The sequence below is a fragment of the Camelus ferus genome, chromosome 8, assembly GCF_009834535.1.
Source record: "Camelus ferus isolate YT-003-E chromosome 8, BCGSAC_Cfer_1.0, whole genome shotgun sequence".
Taxonomy (NCBI): domain Eukaryota; kingdom Metazoa; phylum Chordata; class Mammalia; order Artiodactyla; family Camelidae; genus Camelus; species Camelus ferus.
The window spans coordinates 63700959-63721722 of NC_045703.1; the positions used below are offsets into that span (position 1 = coordinate 63700959).

At 43.1% G+C, this 20764-nt stretch overlaps 1 protein-coding gene across 7 annotated transcripts in view; it reads left to right on the forward strand.

The window, feature by feature from the left end:
• TIAM2 (TIAM Rac1 associated GEF 2) overlaps window positions 1-20764 on the forward strand; it is a 211995-nt gene that overhangs the window by 139164 nt on the left and 52067 nt on the right. For 6 of the 7 annotated variants that reach the window (XM_032485226.1, XM_032485225.1, XM_032485228.1 and 3 more), the window contains 5 exons: window positions 6104-6268; window positions 7796-7900; window positions 8081-8159; window positions 10274-10366; window positions 10944-11207. In XM_032485226.1, the coding sequence (XP_032341117.1) occupies window positions 6104-6268; window positions 7796-7900; window positions 8081-8159; window positions 10274-10366; window positions 10944-11207 (706 nt within the window). The remainder of the gene's footprint in view (window positions 1-6103; window positions 6269-7795; window positions 7901-8080; window positions 8160-10273; window positions 10367-10943; window positions 11208-20764) is intronic. The other variant, XM_032485232.1, reaches the window with a different exon arrangement.

Sequence of the window (20764 nt, forward strand, 5' to 3'; positions counted from 1 at the left end):
CACCTCCCATCCTCAGAGGTCAGGGGCTGTGAGAGGGCAGGGCATGGATGAGGTGGCTGTGCAGGGGGCGGGGGGGGGGTGCCTTTCTAGGGCGCTGCTCCTGGGTGGTCTCCATGTGCTCCTTTTGCCAGATTTCACCAAACGGGCCTGAGGACGCCAGAGCCAAACCTTCCTTTTTATAAATCAAAACCTTCAAAATGGTAGACTTTTCATAATAAATAACTTCCATTCCCTGCCCCTTTATCTCTGTGCACATGCAGGGCTTATCCCCAAGTCCAGATCAAATGACACCATCCACCAGGGATTTTACTTGATTTAAAAAAAAAAATTGTATCACTATTATTTGCTTGGTTCTTACTATCTTTTACAGTTAGTCATCCCACCAAGTATGTATGTCGTGTCTCCCAGGCGAACTTGTAATTAGGACCCTTGATTATGTATATATTCTCAATCCATTGCTCACTGTTAAGGACATAGAGTTGCTTAATAAATTTGCCTATGAATTGCCTATATTAGATGTGGCCTTTTAATGGTTGAGAAGAGCTGTTTGATTTGTAGTAAAAAACCATAATTTTAAGGTCGTTATCTCTTCCAGCATTAAATAACAATTTAAAATTCCTACTCTGAGTGTTTAGAAATTGTATCATCAAAGCACTTTCTATTAACAGAACTTCTGTTGGACTTTGAAAATAAATTCTGCTAAAATAGCCATTAATGGTCAGAATTAAGTTTAGCGCTCATTTAAGTTGGGCTCAGATTACCAAATGATCTTATGATTTAATCGACAAACCCCATTGGCGCTGTAACGGGTGAGAGGAAAGTTTTATTGCATCTGTTTTTTAAAGCATGTGCATTTAAACATTTATCCCTATTTATTTTAACTAAACATTGCTTCTGGCGTAGCAACACTGAAGAAATTCCTTTGACATTAAGGGCTATTTTAATGGTGTGTTTATCATTTCTGTACTGTGGTACTCAGATAACTAGGTTTAAATGGAGTTGCAGATAGAATTAAGGGTATTTTGTTTTTTATATCTCTGGGACTAAAAATTCTTCCTGTAGCTGGTTGAATAATTAGTATTTCATTTCAGGAGTTTTCCTCTGCTAATTGTTCTTGGAGACTATTTATAACTTGCACAAACTGGTCTGTTTGTAAACCATCAGTATATTATGTCCAGTAGCAGAACACAGAAAGGCAGTCACTCCTGAGTGCGGGGAGGGAGGGCGGGGGTCACGGGCATTTAAAAATATTCCTTTCTAACTGGTGCATCATGTAACAGTCCAACAGTGAGTCACCCTCATTTGAGATCTGTTGGGGATGGAATAAAGCCAGTCTTCTTTGAGCATTTTTTAAAGGACACTTTGGCTAGCCCAAAATGGAAGCTTTTCATAAGGTACTTCTTGACGAGTAATAACGAATCCACCCCAGCATTTGAGGGGAGGTGTTTGTTATGGAGATTGTGACAACGAATCCTCCGCTGAGGCTCTGGGCGGCAGCTACCCCAGAAGCGTCACTGCAGAAAGTGTGGAGCCCTGGGCCTTGGCTCTGTCCCCTGGAAAGTTGGCTTGAGGTGTCCCGACTTTCTGAGGCAGTGAGTGAATGAAGTATTGTCACATTAGTCACTGGCTCCAAACTGGGGGGAAAAATATGCTAATGTTGGGTTTTTTTTTTAATGGAAACTATGAATGGAACCCTTACCCTTGACCATAACACAGTAGCCTGTTTATTTAAAGAGAACGTTCAGTATGGAACCCCACAGAACGTACATGCAGATGCAGATGGATAGCGCATAGATCGGCCTTTGTTTTCCTTTTATATCAACTGATGTTTGGGCATCAGCCCAAGAAGGAAATAGACACCTTCTCCTCTGTGACATTTTGTTGCGTTAAGACAACCAAGAGCGCGTCACTCCTTTTGTGTTGTCCCCTCATCTCACTTGCTAATAGACCTTCCTTTTATCAGCGACTGTGATGCGGGCCCATTTGTGACAGCCACATTGTGATTGTGCAACTCACTTCCCTTCTGTGATCCAAGTAGTAATTACAAGCCATTCGATCCAAAGGCATCTGCTGTGAGAACCCACGGAGTTTCAGTTTCCTCTCCTGGAGGTGCACTGAGCAGAAGTAATTTGACATGTGCTTTCAAGACCATTGATGTCATAGTAATAAGAAATGCTTCTGTAGAAGCTGCCCTACAAGGAGGGCCGCAGTGATTTGCAGACCTTCACTGTAGTGTCTGTGGTGGCCAAGGCTGCCATCCAGTGATGTGGCTGTTTCATGGATGGCTTCTCAGAGCTGGACCACGTGGCACTCTGAGCATCGGTAGTCACCATGGTTCCCCGGGGTTTTAAAACGAGGGGTGATTCTCATGCAGTTCTTTGTAGTGGCCACCGTTAATTATGGTGGTCAAGCCTCCGAAGGTGTAATTCCACAATCCACTCTGAACTTCAAAAAAGTTCTTATATTGATATGGTCCTTTATAGTTCATGTAATCCTTTCAAAGGCCATTCCTCACACCATTCCTGACCTCTCCACAAGGCTACCATGCTTTAGCCCCTTTTAAAGGTGAAGAAATTGAAGCATAGAGACATGAGATAACCAGCCCTGACCAGTCTGGGATTTTACCCAGATTGTCTGTTTACTGTATTTTTGCTGCCTCATTTGTCTCCTCCAGGAACTGGAAACCTTGAACAGGCTGATTAGAAAGTAATTTTTAGGAGGAGGGGGAGACGGAGTGGGTGGGAGGGGTGTGCAACAGTCCTGACAGAAGTAGCGGACCGGGGACTTCTGGGTGGGTGGCTAAAAGAGGACGTTAACGTGGCACCTTTAAGTGTAAGCTGAGAAAAGGGTTTTCCAGACAGCTCAGCCTGTGTGCTTATTTCCATGATTCTCTGTTCCTTTTATGAAAATTCTTAGGCCTATTGAAAATAAAGCATGTGCTTTCAGTGTGGATAACATTGACCCTTGAGGCAATCAGTCGAGTTTTTTCTCCAAGTCGGCAAAGCTTCCAACAGCCTTGGAGATCTGTAAGCACCAAGTAGCCTTTTCTTTTCCTAGTTTGAATTAAGGAATTAATCAATTCCATATTCTTGATGCTTTCTTTGAATAGCCAGACTTCCACTTTCTTTAACTGCACACACTTCTGGGGGGTGTGTGTGTGTAACATACAGGGAAAAATTACATGTAAATGTTCTCTGTAGCAGCTCTTAGAGGATCTGAGTCTTCCACGGCCTCGGCTTTGACGGGCATCTTCCCGTCCCTCACTAGGTCTTCACTAGATCTTAGGTCAACAGCGTAGACTCGGGAAATGGTTCCTCCGAGCAGCTGCAGGCACACGGCCTTGTGTCGCTGATAGACTATGAATATTTCTTTTGTTCTTCTTTCCATCTTCCCGTTTGCCTGCACACTTTTGTCCTGTCTAGTTTTTCTTCCCTTCAGTAATCCTGTTAATTTGTCTTCTTGAAACACTGTGTAAACAGATTCAAATAAGATGCTGAAAATGAACAACTTTTACCTTCCAAGCATCTGAATTTCTGGTTGCATCCAATTCTACACCCGTGGGTTGGGTGTGTTCTGGGTGCTGGGTGCTCTGGGTTAAGGGTGAAGGAGACTGAGAATGGGAAAGTCAGGTCCTCTGCTGGTCATTCATTTCAGCACTTGTTGGGGTGGGGGGCATGTGAGCAGCCTAAAAATGAGTCTCCAGTGAGCTGGGTGTAGCTCTGTGCTGTACAGGCACGTAGGAGAGTAGACACATCTAACTGAGCGGAATTGGGGTTGAAGACGGGGAGAGAGCAAGAGGGACTTCAAATGAGAGGAGGTAGCATTTGAAATAAGATTGAAAGATCTATGTGGTTTCAGCACAGTTGCTGTGAGGAAGGTAAAGCATGGAAGGAGGTGGAAACGACTGGGGGTCTGGAGGCAAGATGGTGTTTCTTGTTTCTCGGGTCAGAGGAGCCACTGTGTTCACCAGAACACGGTGTGCATCATAGAAAAACTGAAAGGAGTCAAGAAAGTTGGGTTGTGTCCGTGTTCTGGGAGGTCACCGCCAGGCTGATAGTTCTACGTGCCCTGGTGGGGAGCGCAGGCTCAGGCCGGTTTCCAGGGTTCACATCCCCCAGTTCGACAGCCACAGCTCACTATGAGAGCTGGGGCAAGTTTCTAGAATTTCTGAGCCTCGTTATTCTCACCTGTTAGATGGAGGATGAGGACTGTGCCTCCCTCCGAGGGCTGTGAACAGTGAGTGAACTGACGGCGTGTGGTACCGTCTCTCTGGGGTGCTCTGTAGGGATGGGAACAGGAGGGCAGGCAAGGGGAGTTGGGGGTTCGTGTTTCCCACCTCCCTCCCCTAGTTTCCATCTTCAGCCATGTTTTTCCCTGGTCTGCTCTAGAAGCACAGAACAAATTGCTTTGCAGTGGTGATTGAGACGATTTGACTTCCTCTTGGCTTGGCTCTTGTGGTTTCTTGCTCCACAGTGACCTCTGCTGGGCTTTGAGTTTGATTCTGAGGGACAGCAGTTTGAGAGGTGGGGTCTGTGCCTTTAAGGCAGTACCTGCCCTTTGCTGATGCACCTGGTTGAAATCACTGTTCAGATGAACCAAAGTGCCTGGAGGTTTAACCAGGGAAGAAAATGTGACCCGTGTGAGATAGGACCTTTCAGGGGGAAGTGGTGTCCGTGCTGATTCGCTGTGTCCTTGGCTCTGGGCATCTCCTCCTCTGTCTCTGTCTCTGTCTCTGTCTCTGTCTCTGTCTCTGTCTCTCTCTCTCTCTTCTTCTCCCTTTGGCACGTGAGATTCATATCCATTCTGGGCGGTGATCATCTTTCCAGGAAAATGTACAGAAAGTGACAGATCCATGACAGATCCAGAAATGTCACTTCAAAGATGAGCAACACATTTAAAAAAGACCACACAGGAAGATTGATTCTTTCCTTTCTTTGCCTAAACCTGCTCTTTCAAATTTCTTTAATGTCTGTATTCTAGTATTTTAATCGTATACAGGAGGATCTTTTGCTTTGTGTGTGTGTGTGTGTGTGTGTGTGTGTTTTAAATGCATGGAATTCAAATAAAATCACCAGTCAGTGATGACTTCAAGGTATGACGGGTGGGATATAATAATATGATAGCGTTGGATCACTATGTAACATTTTCTGATGTGTGTGGTGTTTTCACATACAGGATCTCCTTTGCTCACAAAAATTTGTATTATTAATAAATGTAAGCAATTCTATTATATTAATAATATCCCCTTTTACAAAATAGGAGACAAGGTTCAGCAAGGGAAATGTCCTGCTGCTGGTTAAGTGGTACTTGAACACCTTTTGGTTTCAAATCCCCAAGTCTTGTCTTTACCACGAGACTCATGTAAGAACCTAGCCAGAGGGAAACATTTCTGAGTTGCTTCATAAATGTTAACTATTTTTGTTTGTAAATCATAATAGTACCTATTAGCCTGACGTCGTTGGATTACTGTGACGGTAAAGTTTAGGAAACCACATTTCTTTGGGAAAAGTTTCTGAAAGGTGGTCTGTTTGGGAATGATTTATAAAAATGCTTCTGGATATGAAATAGCTGAAGGATGGGAAAACATTTAAGTCAGGATTAGGGGTTAATTTTAAAAAACAAATAGGAGTAAGAGCGAAGAGAAATGTGCTTGGAATCAGGTAACTGCAGTTCATGGTGGGATGCAGGCAGGCGTTAGTGGCCGTGGATTAGCCAGTAGCTGAAGTTCACCGAATCGTGGCTCAGACACAGATTTCACTGTGCCCCTTGTGGGCTGGCGGCTCCGGGGCAGTACGAGTCTGCACCAAGCTGTCCTTCCATCAGCTGCCATGCTCTAATTCAGGCTGAGAGGCAAAATGGCATAGTGGCTGGAACGTGGGATGGGAAGTTATTTTCTCTCAGCCTCCCAGGGCTTCCGTTTCATGTGAGTTGAACGAATGAGGACACCCCAGGCTTGTCTGCCCCGGAGGGTCACGAGAAGCCAGAGATGGGAGGGGTGAAAGGGCTCACTGTAAAATACACAATACACCAAGGGGACATGTTTTCAGTCATTTCCCTCGTTTGTGTATCAAATCTGTCTGCCTTCTCTTTTGGGATCTAAAAGCAGGTGGGTGACCTGCTGCACGTATACGGGTCGGCAGTAGACGGTGTTCCCGGAGACAGCACGTGGGAAAGCCAAGCTGACGTTCACTTCCAGGACCATCAAGCGGTGACTGTGATGATCAAGCCAGAACACAGAGTGGAAGACGTTCTGACTTTGGCGTGCAAGGTAATGGGGCTTTGCTGAAGAAACAGACTTCTGAATGGAAGTACTCAGTTAACATTGCCCTCCTGTGCCTTCTAAATTCGTGTGGTGTGTAAGACCTCACTTTCTCCACGGAGGAACAAATGAACATGTTTGTTAATTAACATTTCCTCTTCCATGTCTTAGGAGAATGGGTTAGGTCATGACCCCTTGCCTTCATGAAGAACTTGAGCTATCTTACTGAAATTCTACATAAAGCTTTATACCAGGTTATGAAGTTATGAAGTCTGTTGCTATGAAAGTTACTTAGAGATGGTGTTCTATGAGAGAGTGGCAGAAACTTCTAAGTAGTTTTGAGTTCACCCCAAACCATTTTATCAAGTTTCTCTAGATTAAACGAGGAAGTTGGTACCACTCATAGTTGGTTCATGGAGGTTGTGATGAGATGGAGTTTTATTCATTATTCAAACTGGGTTTTATTTCTTTTTTAGGGGGGAGGGAATTAGGTTTTAATGTATTTATTTATAGTGGAGCTACTGGGGATTGAACCCAGGGCTTGTGCATGCTGAGCATGCGCTCTACCACTGAGCTGTGCCGTCCCCACTGGGTTTTATTTCTGAAAAGGAAGTTTATGGTACATTTTCAGGAGAGCCCTCAGAGATCACTGAAACAGACTCAGCAGAATCAGAGTGGATGCTTTCAGACCACCAGATGGCGTAGAAGAGCTGAAATATTTTTTAAAGTTTTCAGAGAAAATGCAAATATATGAAATGGTTTAAAAAAAAAGGCATGTAGAGCTTGGTAACTCTTTAGCAGGGATACTTGCTAGATGTGGATAATCTTTAATTTTAGTCCTCTTTTGTCACTTTGACTTAAGGCTTATATGCAGCTTACATTCTTTTGAATTTAAATTTCTTTTACTCCATCATATAAGATTTTTATTCAAACAGCCAGCAGTGTTGTTCTATAGCAAAGATACCAGTTATTAAGTTGGGAAATGTTCTGATAGAGGAGGTGAGAAGTCGTTAGTGGATTAGATCCAGTTAGAGCATCGCCCAGCGTGAGATGATTTCTCATTGTTGAAAATGTGAATGAGAGACAATGTGTAGGTATGTGCACCTTTTCCTGGGGAAAAGTTGTTGGAGTAGGAAATTCCTCATTCTGAAGTCTGTGGAATATGAAATTGCTCACATTTCACAGATTTCTCTACGTTAGTAACAGGAAACAACCTAAAGTTATGTACAACGAATCTGTGAGAAGAGACCGTTGGCTGAGATGCATTCTACCATCAGATATCCATGACTGTACCCTCTTCAGAATACATCCTTGCCTTTAGTGATAAGCAGTATCGAGAGAAAACCTTCTGAAAAATAATTATTTGTCCGTCCTTTCATTTTTTTTTGCATATTTAAATTTGAGCTCTTAGATAGGTTTAAACTCAGCGCATTACACAAGAGATTTCTTTTAGAAATTCCCACTTTGATTTTTAATGAGCAGTGATGATTTTAGAAGGAACACTTAACATCTGGATAACTGTCACTTTCTTTATAGATGAGGCAGCTGGAACCCAGCCACTATGGCCTTCAGCTTCGAAAAGTAGTAGCTGAAAACACTGAGTACTGTATCCCTGCGCCGTATGAATACATGCAAGACCAGGCAAGTGGACACTGGCTTCAGAGGGGAACACCTGAACCCCATCCTGGCCCTTTACTTTTAGAATATGTAATTTTTGGGGAAAATTCTGTTCGAATTTGGCATCTAGTTGGGAAACAAAATAAATTTCCAAGATACTATGACATTAAATCCTCTGATTTTCGTGGTTTTTACCTTGTGTAGGTTTATGATGAGATAGAAGTCTTCCCACTGAACGTCTATGACGTGCAGCTGACGAAGACCGGGGGCGTTTCTGACTTCGGTAAGCGCAAGGAACACCCTCGCTAGAGAACCGCCTTGTCTGTCCTTGCCTAGTTCACTCCGGTATCTTTGGGCCTAATAATTTTTTCTATACATTTTCAGAAATTATGACGGTAGTTTTCGAGCTTCCTTTCTCTTTCTTCATTTCTATTTATTCATGTTAGCGGGTTGAAAAGATGTGTTAATAGTAGGGAGAGATGCCAAAGTAATGAAAAGGAATGAATGTAAGAATCGACGAGAAATTTGGAAGGATGGCGATGATAGCAACACAATGAATTTATTGTGTGCTGAGTGCTGTTCTGAGCTGATTAATTTATGATTCATGTAACAGTTCTTTTCATCTCGGGTCTTTGCTCTCAGCTTTTTCACCCACCTGGTCCACTCCCCTTCACCCCTCCTCCCCCAGTCCCTCCTCTCTGACTGTGTAAATCCCACCCAGCCTTCAAGAACTAATAACTTTCTTGAAACAACCTTACTCGATTGCTTTACCTTCAGTTTAACGATTAAGGGTCAGTATTACCCAAATCACTTTGTAGTATTTAATTCTTGCATTTTCATTTGCCTGGATTTGAACTTGGCTTTGAGCTCTTTTTAGACTGTGCTCATGTCTTAGAGTTCCTTCCTGTCTTTTATTTTATCTTTTACCATAGGAACTCGATAATTAGATAATGATCAAAAAATATCTCTGTAGAAAGACTATTTCTTATTAGATATATTGACACAATTATTTTCCTTAAAATGACTCAAGCTGATTACATTCTAGTCATTGTAATATGTTTATTTTCTTTTTATGATTTGTTACTTGTTCCTTTTTTTTAATTGATAAAATTGACATTTTTTTTGTTTCTTAGTTTATGTAATCTGTTTGGACCCAAATGTTATGTTGGTTTTTCCTCTGAAGCTCTCTGTTTAGTCCATGTTTCTATTGGCCTTCAATCTACTCTCCACAGTCCCCATTGGTGAATCTTCTTTGCATTTGAATAACTGGAGGAAGATACTTGGAATAATACTTTTTAGTGACCAAATTCTGCCAGGCTCTGCCTGAGCACGGAGTAGACAGGGGACATGCCTTTCTCCTTATTGTTAAAGAACTGCCAGTGTTACGGGACCAAGACCCAAAAACGTGTATTCCCAGCATGGAATCAGAGAGGAGAGCATCTCAGAGGGAGATGCGTTTAGAGGAAGAAGGTCTCGCCTGGGTGTCTCACTTGGTCCTATTTAGGGCAAGCACTGTCTCCATTCAAGCATTTTTTCCAGCCACTTAAAGTGCCTAGTCCCATATAGAGTTGTTTCTTAACAAATCTTTTGTATTGAAGCCAACATAATTTATTTCAATAAGATTATTTTTTGGTCTCAACTTTTAAAACAAATTAGAAAAAAATTAAATTGTGCTAAACTACACATATCATAAAGTTTACCTTCGCAACCACTTGTTAAGAATGGTTAATGGGACAGTCAGTGACATTAAATCCACTCATGTTGTTGTTCAACTATTACCACCATCCATTTCCAGAACTGATTTTATCTTGCCAAACAAGGACTCTGTTAAACAGTAACTTCCCATTTTTTTCCCCCAGCATCTGGCAATCAACCTCCTATTTTCTGTCTCTGTAGATTTGACTGCTCTAAGTGCCCCATATAAGTGGAATCACACAGTATTTGTTCTTTCATGGCTAGCTTATTTCACATGCATTATAATGTCCTCAAGGTTTGTCCATGTTGTGGCATGTGCCAGAGTTTTCTTCTTTTTTCTGAGTGAATAGTATTCCATTGCATACTGCCTTCTGTTTATCTATTAACTGTTCACCTGTCAGTGAACAGTTGGGTTGCTTCCACCTTTTTTGGCTGTTGTGAATAATGCTGCTCTAAATGTCGGTATATTGTCTCAACTTTTGAATAAGGTCATGCATTCGTCTTTATTCTTTGAATCTGACCTACTCCCCTTTTTCTGCCTTTGCTGGATATCTGTGCTTTCAAACTAGTTGTAGTTTAGACTTTCTAAACATACTGTACTTATGAGACTAGATATTCGAGGAATTACTGTCAATTAAGTTGGGGAAATTAATCAATGTGATGCACTTAGACTTGCTTTTTCTCTTTCATTTTCATCCCCAGGGTTTGCAGTGACAGCGCAGGTGGACGAGCGGCAGCATCTTAACCGCATATTTATAAGTGACGTTCTCCCTGACGGCCTGGCATATGGGGAAGGTGCGTGTGGTCCAGGGTCTCCGTTCTCGCTCCATTCCAGCCTGTGCACTGCAGTCTGGCTAGTGAAATCTCCTTATGGTTTTATCAGAAAATGATGTCTCCTAGAATTTTTAGAAAAGTAAACTTAATAGTTTAATTGAAAATGTATGTACATATATATATATAGAGAGAGAGAGAGAGAGAATTTGTGTGTGTGTGTGTTTGGAAAGGGAGGGAGAAGTTGTGCACACACACAGTGCATGTGCGTATGTACAGACGGACAGGGAGAGCCAGCCAGGCAGATAGACAGACACATATGACTCCCTGGGGCGTGGAAAATCAGATAAATAGAGGAATAATTCGTTTGAGTGACCCTCCAACTGCTTCTTCTAATACTAGTCTGGAAACAGGGCTGAAGTGTGTTTTGGCATCTCTGCAATCCCAGTCCTGTGCATTCCGGCCCTCACTTTGAAGACGGCAGCAGAACAGGCCCTGAGACAGTCCCCGGCTTGAGTTTGCAGCTACTTCTCATCTTAAGACATGCCTCACAGTAATCTCTCTCTGTCTTCTTCCTCTGTGTCCCCTTCATCCTTCTCAGGGCTGAGAAAGGGCAATGAAATCATGACCTTAAACGGGGAAGCCGTGTCTGATCTTGACCTCAAGCAGATGGAGGCCCTGTTTTCTGAGAAGAGTGTCGGGCTCACTCTGATCGCCCGGCCGCCGGACACCAGAGGGACTCTCTGCTCTTCCTGGTCAGACAGTGACCTGTTCTCAAGGGACCAGAAGGGTCTTCTGCCCCCTCCTAACCAGTCCCAGCTTCTGGAGGAATTCCTGGATAACTTTAAAAAGAATACGGCGAATGGTAAGATTCTGTGCGTTTTCTTTCTTCTTTACTGCTGGTATCACCAGCTAATACTTTTAGGCTGTCAAAAATTACAAACTTGCAAACTTAGATTACTTAAGCTGTTCAAAGAATATCTTCTCATTTCTTAGGGGAAGAACACAGATGCCAACCAAGTAGTTTTGATTAAAATCCCATGCATTTTAGTAATTACAACACTTCTGTGAAAATAGCAAGGAATTGTTTTTGCACAAAATTACATTCTTTAAAATCGCAGAGTCTTAAAAAAAAGCACACATGATATTTATTTACTTTTGGTCAGCAGATTATACTTTCCTTTTATTTGTGTTTTCATTGAAGTGTAGTCAGTTACAATGTGTCAGTTTCTGGTATACCACACAACATCCCGGATTTCTGACGTAAATCTGCATGAGTACCGAAAATGAATGGAAAACACAGAAAGAGAAGCTGTTAGGATAGATGTAATTATAAAGCAAGTTTATGAGGTCATTTTTGGAATTAAAAAATCAGATTGTAAGATTTGTGATTCAGTAAGGTCTACACTGCTTTCTTCTCCTCTCTTGAGGCTTCCCTCCAATTTAAAATGCCATTACTTCAACTATTGACATATGAAAGCGAGTGTCATAAAACAAAAATTATGACGGAACTAATTAATTACTTGGTTATATTAGGACCATCATTCAGCCTCCCTGGGCCGCTCTCACAGACCTGAGTGTCCCGCATGAGACCTCGTGTGTCCATTCGTTGGATTCATTATTCTTGAGGGATGCATTCACTGATGGTTATATCTCTGTGTATTTTATCCTAATAAGAAATCACTGCAGAGTTTATCACACTTCTGGTACTTGCAGGAATGAATTTCTATAGAAAGCAGTAAAAGTGGCAATTTCTTTTTTTAAACAGTCAAGGATCAAGCAGGCCAGTTAAGCTTGTTTACCACTTATTTTTTTTTTGGCAAGGAAACAGCATAAGAGGTGGGCCTTGATATAGTAGATGGCTGTTGTAATGCCCATCCTAGGGGGCTGGTGTAATGGGCTGCAGCTTTGTAACTTACCTAAGGGGTGCCCGTGTCTGTGTGTGCGGGGGGTTAGCTTAGTCAGACCATGGTGGTGCTTTTCCATGCTGGCCTTCCCACAGGTACCCCCGTGGCTGCAATGCATACCTCTGCTTGTCCTTGCCCGGACGGTTTACCCCCATCTGGGAAAGAGCCACTGACCCCCTCCCTGGTTTCCTGGTGAGACTGTGCTCTGCAGGGAAGAAATCTTCTCCCTGGGGATTCACTGTCCCCTCTGCTGCTTCAGAGTCATGCACTTGTGTTGGAAACAAAACAGCCACAATGGACCGCTTCCCCCAGTGCTTGGCAAACATGGAGTTTCTTTTCTTTTTGAAGTAGTTGTGTAGCTTGTGAAGGAAGTTAAGTGCCTGAGAGTGAAGGTCTCAGAAGGGAGACTGTCCGTGTGTGAGGTCGGGGAAGAGGGAGACAAGGTGGGGAGAAGTGGGAAGCCTCTCCGCTGTGCCTCAAACACGACGACATCAGAAGCCCATGGAAATGGAAAGTGGGTGGTGGGAGCGTTCAGCCAGGGATAAAAGCCTGTTGGTGGATGACACCCCAGCTGCCGTATCCCCTGCTGAGACAGTTTTGGGGTGCACCCCCCCATTCTTCAGGTGCCCCTGTGGGGTTGAGCCCCGTTGCACGTGGAACCTGGTCTCCACCCTTTATGGGGCTTTCTGCCCGCTAGACTCACCGGCCCCACTCCGTCGCTTGGCCTTCTTGGAATCACCTTCCAGATCAACTTCTGAATCCTTGGCCGTGGCTCATACTCTACTTCAGGGGGAAACCACATGAGGACACCGAGCCTGGGTTCCTCATCTGGGAGACAAGGTTTCCACCCCTGCCCAGCGGGCCACTGTGACCTTGAACGAGAGCGGGCATCTGCATGGGTCCAGCCCGGCTCCTGCGTGGCCAGAAATCTGAACACGCGATCCCCCCTCCCCCCTCCCCATGAGCTTACTATCTTGCTAACGGTTACCTTGACTTGCTTTGGTCATGAATTAGAAAACAATTGTCCCAGTTTCATGCTGAAAAAAAAAAAAGATTAAAAAAATTACACAAATTAAAGAATTTGATTTTTAAGAACAATGTTTAATGCAACTTAGAATGGTACTTCAGAGCGATCGCTTCAGACTCTGCCTTTCCCTAAATGTCATGCACTCTGAGCATGGCCAAAGGCAGCCTGGTACTTGAAAAGAAGGAAGATTTGCCTGTTCTGTTTTCCAGAGAAGCCAATCTTCTGCCTGTTAATACAAACCAAACAGCTGGCTCTCTGGAAGGGAAGACCTGGTTTTTAAACAGAAACTGTAAGAACATCAGAAGGTGGAGGAAGAAGCCCTAAGCAGCTGTTTCAGGCGTATCTTGACTGTGCAGGGCTGAGTATTTCCTGAGCCCTCTTAGGTGCTTTAAATGTTTGAAGCCCCGCGATAAGCGGCATGAATTCAGGTATCTGGAAATTTATGTTTGTTAGCTTTAACCCCCCCTTATTACTTACATGTGTGAGTACGTGAGTGAAAGAAATGTTGGTAACAGCGGTAGGTGCCATGGAACCAGGGGAATGACTGAGCTGCTGTGCTTTTCTAGAAAAGAAGCATCCTGCTGGCATTTGAGACTCATGGATGTGTATAGTATTTAGGGAAACAGTTCTCGGACTTCAGAGTTCATAAGACTTGCCTGAGGAGCTTCTAAAAATGCAGATTCCTGGGTCCTGCATCAGAGAGCCCCCTTCAGGTGGTTTGGGGTAGTGCCAGCTCCGTTGTGGACCAGGGCTGCTCATGCTGCACAGGCCAGTGGTCCAAAGGAGGTGGTCTGACCCTTAGCAGTAGGACCTGCCCTATCTTGAACGTTTCTGTGCCCACATTTTGAGGAGTTGATGAGATAATATGTATAGAGTTCTCAGCCAGTCATAGCAATTGTGCCTGTGTGTTATTCTCTCAATCAGAGTTTATATACCCCAAGCCTCAGTGTGCTCAGGAGACAGCACGTTGACTTGTTAGGTCCCCAGCCCACCCCCAGGAGACAGTCCCATTCAGTGGACTGATATACTGAGAGGCAAAGAGCTTGCAACATTGACCAGCTTTGCTGTGACATTCCTGCGTCGCTGTGAGGAGTGGAGCAGGCAGGGATGCCCCGAGAATTGATGGGCATTCGATATTAAGTTTCTTTGTATCCTTAGAAATGACCATTTGATCCCTGCCTTGCAGGGTTTGCATTTCTGTTCTAGCTAGCCACAGTAGAAAGAGAGAAGAGACGTCTAGAGGCTATATTTGACTTGAGCGGAAGTATCATCTGAAGGACTTTTTATGGGGAGAATTAATTTCACTGCTGGAATTCCCTGGAGAAGCCGGTGTTATTTTTGAGCTGACGAGGCCACCGCTGAAGGGCACGGATGTGCCAGCCCTGTTGATACTGGGTTCCTGTTAATGCTGTTTTTGCTTTGTGTTGAAAATCCCTTTTCTAGTATATGCCATCTTTTGAAAAATTCCAGTGGCTTTTAAGAGAGTCTTATTGGGTGTAGAGTCGCTGAACAAAGTCTTTACGTAAACATTGCACTTGATGTGGCATTCATGTCGTCTCCATTGATATAAACAGCTGTTCATATGGCATCGTTAGGTTTGGGGTGTATTTAACAGGAGACAAAATAGAAAAGACCTGTGTTCCTGCCTGCATTTAGATAATGTTAGCCTAGCAAATGCTTCTTACCAGATGAAGAAGGTAATTGCAGCCTGAGGTTCTTTTTTTAACCACCTCCCTCCCCTGCCCCCCGCCACCTTTGAATCACTCTCTTTCTGAAATTGGTGTTGAAGTAGTGTAGAGTCTCAGGTTGCTACCAGAAGCCACTTAGATGCAGATTTGCTCTTTGGGATGAATTGCTCCTGGGAATGTCTGGGTCCATGATACAGCTTTTCACCAGGGGAAGAATTAGAGAGCCAGCTCTGATGTGGCAAACCCTCTCACTTCCTGTTTACGAGAGTGAGGGGGCATTTCGGCTTCCACAGGCTGGGTTAGGATGACTAACAGCACTGAGCTCAGAAGATGCCCTGTTTGTGTGTGAAACTGCTCTTCCTGAGTCTGTCTGGCTGACACCCCAGATGCCTAGATGTAAAAATATATTCACGTTTCTAAAGATGGTTGGTGTATATAAAAAAAAAATTTTTTTTAAATCTGCTTTGGAAATAACAATTTTTACCAGGATACAGAGAACTTTGGTCTCAGAATTCTTAGTTTCTTATGATAAAGGTAGTTTTCCGTTTCACTGGCAGAAGTAAGTGTGAGGCTTTCTGTTAGCAGGGGAGGGAATTAAGATCCTTGGATGCTAATTCCCTTATAAACTTAGTGTTGTTGGTAAATTTGTTTTCCTTTTTCTCCTTTTCATTCATTCATTTCTTCACTTGTTGATTTAACAAATAAATGATAACTTTTGGCTAAATGTTGCAGGTGTATAAAAATGAACTAGATATTATTTCCTACCCTCAAGGAGCTTGTAGGTGAGTAGGAAAAGTAAAACACTTGTAAATAATAATTCATAGTTTAAAAAAAAAGACTTTCCAAGAAAGAGAATTCGAGGTCCATCTTAGAGGTAGAATCCCCACCCATCGTTCCTGTTTATTTTCAGCAAAGGGGTTCAAAAGAGACGCGAGTGCTGGAGAAAGGTTAGCCATGGATCTGAGCACAGCAGATGGGCGGGTTGTGGCCTGGGAGGTGTGGTGGAGGGCGGGAGGGCACTTCGCGCACAGCATGAAAGCTGGGACACAGGCTGAGAACAGGGGTCACCTGGCTCTGTGTGAATAGGAAATAACATTGGAAAGTCTTTTGGGGCCAGATTGTGGAAAACCCTGAATTCTGGGAGTTTATAGCAGACATGTCATGGCGTGTAGCTAAAGAAACTAGAAAATATTGCATTACTTTCCCCTGCCTTATGGCAAGTAGAGAGGATTTGTCTGATCATTTAAAGAGCATGCGAGTGTGGCTAGATAATCCACCCCTATATATAGGCTTTATCTTTCCACTCCTGTAGCTTCGTTCATTCCTTTGGGTCTTAATGTCTTCTTTTTAATGGCCAGGCTCCATTGTAAAATAAATACTAAAATAAATGGTTTTTTTCGGGGGTGAGGGAAAAATGAGTAAATAACTTACTGTTGGTGCCCTGTGAAAACAAAATGCTCCTCAGTATTATCTCCGGGTCCACTAACGGTGTGGTCCTCACAGGCACGTTTAGGGATGTAGCTGGCCTGGGGTCGGGCCTGGGTACCAGCTGGTAGTGAGCACAAGGATGAGACCATGTTGGAGTTAAGGGAGAAGGTGGTGAATAAAATTTGCCAGCATTTTGAGGAAAATCAGTCCTATATTCTCTCTCTTAACATCAAATTCATCTTTCAGGTAAAAATCAATAGAATTTCTCTGAAGTACAAGGTATGCAGTTTCTGTTGGATATGTGACTTTCAGGAGCCATTTGAGAGTCTGGGATGATTGGATCAAATGTAGCCCCCTGCGCAGGCAGAGTGAGCCAGGCCCCTGTGAGGTGGTGGTTCTGTGAAACTGTCTTAGCTATTGTTGGAAAGAGGAAATGTTACATGGCCTGTTACATAAAAGAAAAAAAAAAAGATCTGACTGTTCTGTGGCTGTTACGAGTACTGATTACCAAATGATGCTCTTCTGTATTTGCATTTTTGTTCCCCTTCTTTTGTAACAGGTTTAAAAATGAATTATGTTTCTGCTTATATTCCTCCCTGTAAAGGCGTGGAAACTTAGGAAGGACCAAGTATGAGCATCTCCTTTTTAGCTCTCGCTTCTAGAGACAGCTGTATTGTGGCTGTATCTTTGATCTTTTGGACTGGTAATACAGGCATGGTACGGAATCCCAGCAGTAGAAAAGGTTAAACAGTGATAGACAAGTCCCCTGAAGCTGCAGAGTGAAGTGGTTGAGAGCACAGCGACCAGCCAGGCAACCTGTGCGCAAATCTTGACTCCCAGCTCGTCCGCTAACTAGCTGTGTGACCTTGGTGGAGCAGGTCACTTAAGCTCTCTATGCTGAGTTTTTTTGCAACTGTAAAATAGTCTAGGGTGTTTATGGAATCAATGAAATAATATTTGGAAAGAACTAGATAGTACTTGGCACACAGTGAATGTCATATATGTGTTAGTTAAATAAATAGAGGAGATAAATTTCTCCCACCCTGGCCTTGGCCGCCCCATTTCTTTCCCAGAGGTAAACATTATTCTTAGTTCCTTTCTCACCTTGAGACTCTTAAATGTTGGGGGAAATAGTGTTTTGGTCTTTTGTTTTGTTTTTTTTTTTTTTTTTTGGTTTTTTTTTTTTGGTTTTGCTTTGTTTTTACTGTGTTATCTTCGGGCACAGCTGTGGTAGGCAGAATAATGGGTCTTCTACTGTAAAAAATGATCAGTGACCCTAAAGAGCTTTAGTTGTATTAATACTTATTGATATTTACTATATTAGAAATTTAAACTGAGAAATTTAAAAAGTATCTATTAAAATTTATTTTAATGTGACAACAATGAATCCACTTTGTCTTAATGCAATAAACATATTTTTAATGAACTAGTTCTCCAAACCAAAAACATGTATATATCAGTGAGAAGAACAGAACTGTTTCACATTTCTGCAAATTTCTTTGTGTGTTTTTAATAGACAGCTGGATTTTATATCCACTTCTGCATTCTGTCTGTTGTAGTGTATTATTTTGATGGAAGTGATTGGAAGAAACCCCAACCTCACATAGATACGTAGTTGTAAAAGGAAGGGAGTATTGGAATAATCATTTCAGATAATTGTGGACAGTCTTTACTATTACACCAGAACTCAACAAGAGGCAGTTCTTCAAGGTTAGTGGCAGTGTGGAATCTGAGGCATCATTGATAGACTCTCTTTTCTTGGTCACACTAAAATCCATTGTCTTACCTTGCACTTCGAATAGATCTTTTGCTCATGTATGATTTTCTAACATGCAGTGGTTACTTAGAAAATATTAGGTCACTAGGTCATGCAGATCTTTCAAATATGGACATTTCATTACACAGCATTAAAAATCACATTCGTTCATATCTTCACCAATCTCATTGGGAAAGTCTCAAAATACTGGGAAGCTGTCAAGCTCATGGTAGTGAATACAAGTTTTCCAAGATTCAAATTTTTGCTGGAACGGTTGAATTATATCTATAAAACTGTCTTTTCTCTTGAAAGTTATAGGCTTGTTTTGCTCACTTAAAATAACATTTTCATCAGTTGTTTTCTCAAATAAAAATTGGGTTTTGTGAAAAAAGCAGCTAGTTCAGCTTACAACACTTTTTCTTGAAACAACCATTGCAGAGGAGCTGTGTGGGGACTTCCCAAAGGTGTTCCCAAGGTCCTAAGTTGACTTGGAGGAACACGAGGGGCCATCCCACGTATCTAAGCAGAGAAGTGACACGATCTGATCAGTGTTTTAAAGGGATCACTGACTGTTGAGAATGGACCATAGGAAACCAGAACGGGACAGAGGCTTTTGCAGTGACCAGGTGAGAGGTTGTGGCTTTGTTCTCAGTGGTCACGGTGGAGGTGGAACCAACAGAACTCGCTCAGAGATCACTGTGGGGGTGGGGGTTGGTGGTGAGGGCAGGAAAGGAGGCCAAGGAGGATCCCAGGTTTTGCCTGAGCAACGGGAAGGATGGAGTTGCCTTCCATTAAGATGGGGAAGCTGTCTGTGGAACAGCTCTCTGGGAAGACCAGGAGTTCGTTTTGGAATGCCTTTGTAAGCCTCTGTATTTATAGTGAACATTCCGCCTGTTTCTAAATGGTTTTAATGGCTTATCCTGAAAGCCATCCATAAAATCTCACAACTCATCAAGGTTAACAACATGAAGGGAAAGGGAAGAGATGTGAATGACAACTTGCCTACTTTAAAGACTTTCACTCATAGAGTAAGGCAAACACACTCTTGTTGTTAGGAGAAAACAGTCAAGTCTGAAATACAAGTGCCCCAAATTCACTCCTTTCATTTCAAACAATTCAGTTATGCTTTGTCGCATCTTATTAATTTATTTTTGATCCTGTAGTCCTCAGCTCTGAATGAATATCTATTTATAAATTGTCCATTCCCATGTAATCCCCCCCCCCCTTTTTTTTTTGGCTTTTTTGGCTTTTCGGCCATTAACCACTTCTACATATTCTGGGAAAATGTGACAAAGTTCAAATTATCCAGTTTTGTTCCTTCTTAGTAGCTCTGGGAAAAGTCATTTGCAATGAGACATGTGAAATTGTAAGCAAAATTATTTTGTGTCTTCTGTGAGGAGCCCTGACCGGCTGCCCCTGAACTGGGGCAGATGCTGTAACATGTGGAACAGGTTATAGAATGTCCCTTCCCCCTCAGAGTCTCCCAGCAGACTCCCTACAGAATCCAGAATTTCCAGTGAAGCACTCAGAAGCTTCGAAACAGAAGGACATGCTAGTCTCAACTTGTCTGCCTTGACCTCTCCAGCACTACTTACTCCTCAGTTGCCATTTGTGAATCTAATTCTGACTTTTATGTTTCAGTTGATGAAGGACCACACCCGCCTTCTGTGAGGTTTAGGTATCCTTACATAGTATTAGCAAAATCATTTGAATGTTTATTGAATTTTGTCCTTATTGTTCTATAAAAATCAGGGAAAGAGGGAGCTGAAAAATGTTGGTAAGAAACCTGGATTTCGTAGCTTAGTACCCATGACCCCCAAATGCCAGTCGTCACCTGTGCCTTGGCTGGTGAGCCTGTAGCCCTGTGGGATGCTCTTTGATCTCCAGTCACAGGTCATGTGTTCACTGGGGAAGGAGGAGAAGGAGATTAAGATATGCCCCAGGTGTGTTTAAAAGGCAAAGCCTAAGTAGAAATTTCAGAATTTGTCTAGATCCCTGGGAACAGATGCCTTCACAGAGTCCATCACCTCAGTCTCCATACTTCTAGGACTGCACCCTGTAAGGAGCAGGGGGCTGCCTGCACACCACCTCGGAGGGGTCGTGGGCGCCGCTTCTTCTGAGCTCTGAAAGGCATTTTGTCTGCATACCTGACGTGAAAGTTAAGATTTATTGCCCTCTGTGTGCTTATCATTTACCTACTATTTTCAAGAAATTGAAAATCCCTTGAAAAATAGGGACATTGAGGATCCCAGAGATGTTTAAGACACAGCAGCTAGCACAGTTCTCGGTGAACAGCGGGCGTTTCACTCCGTATCTATTCAGTGAAAGCAGGCGGCTAGGAGTCCCTAGCCAGGAAAGGCAGTGTCCCGAGAGTGGGTTCTCGGGGATAAAAAGCATCTTTGGACCACACCTTGAAGCCTCCCAGATTTCTTTTCATAAATCTGATTGCAGAGGACTTGCGCTGGGACTTTCTCAGAGCTGAAGGCTCTGCTCGCTTGTGCTCGTGCCTAGGGACTCTGGGATGGCATGGGACTCCACTCACCGAGAACCACGCGCCCCAGCTCCAAAGAGTCTGACTGTGAATCCTGGGAGAACACGGAGCCCAGTTCACGTCCC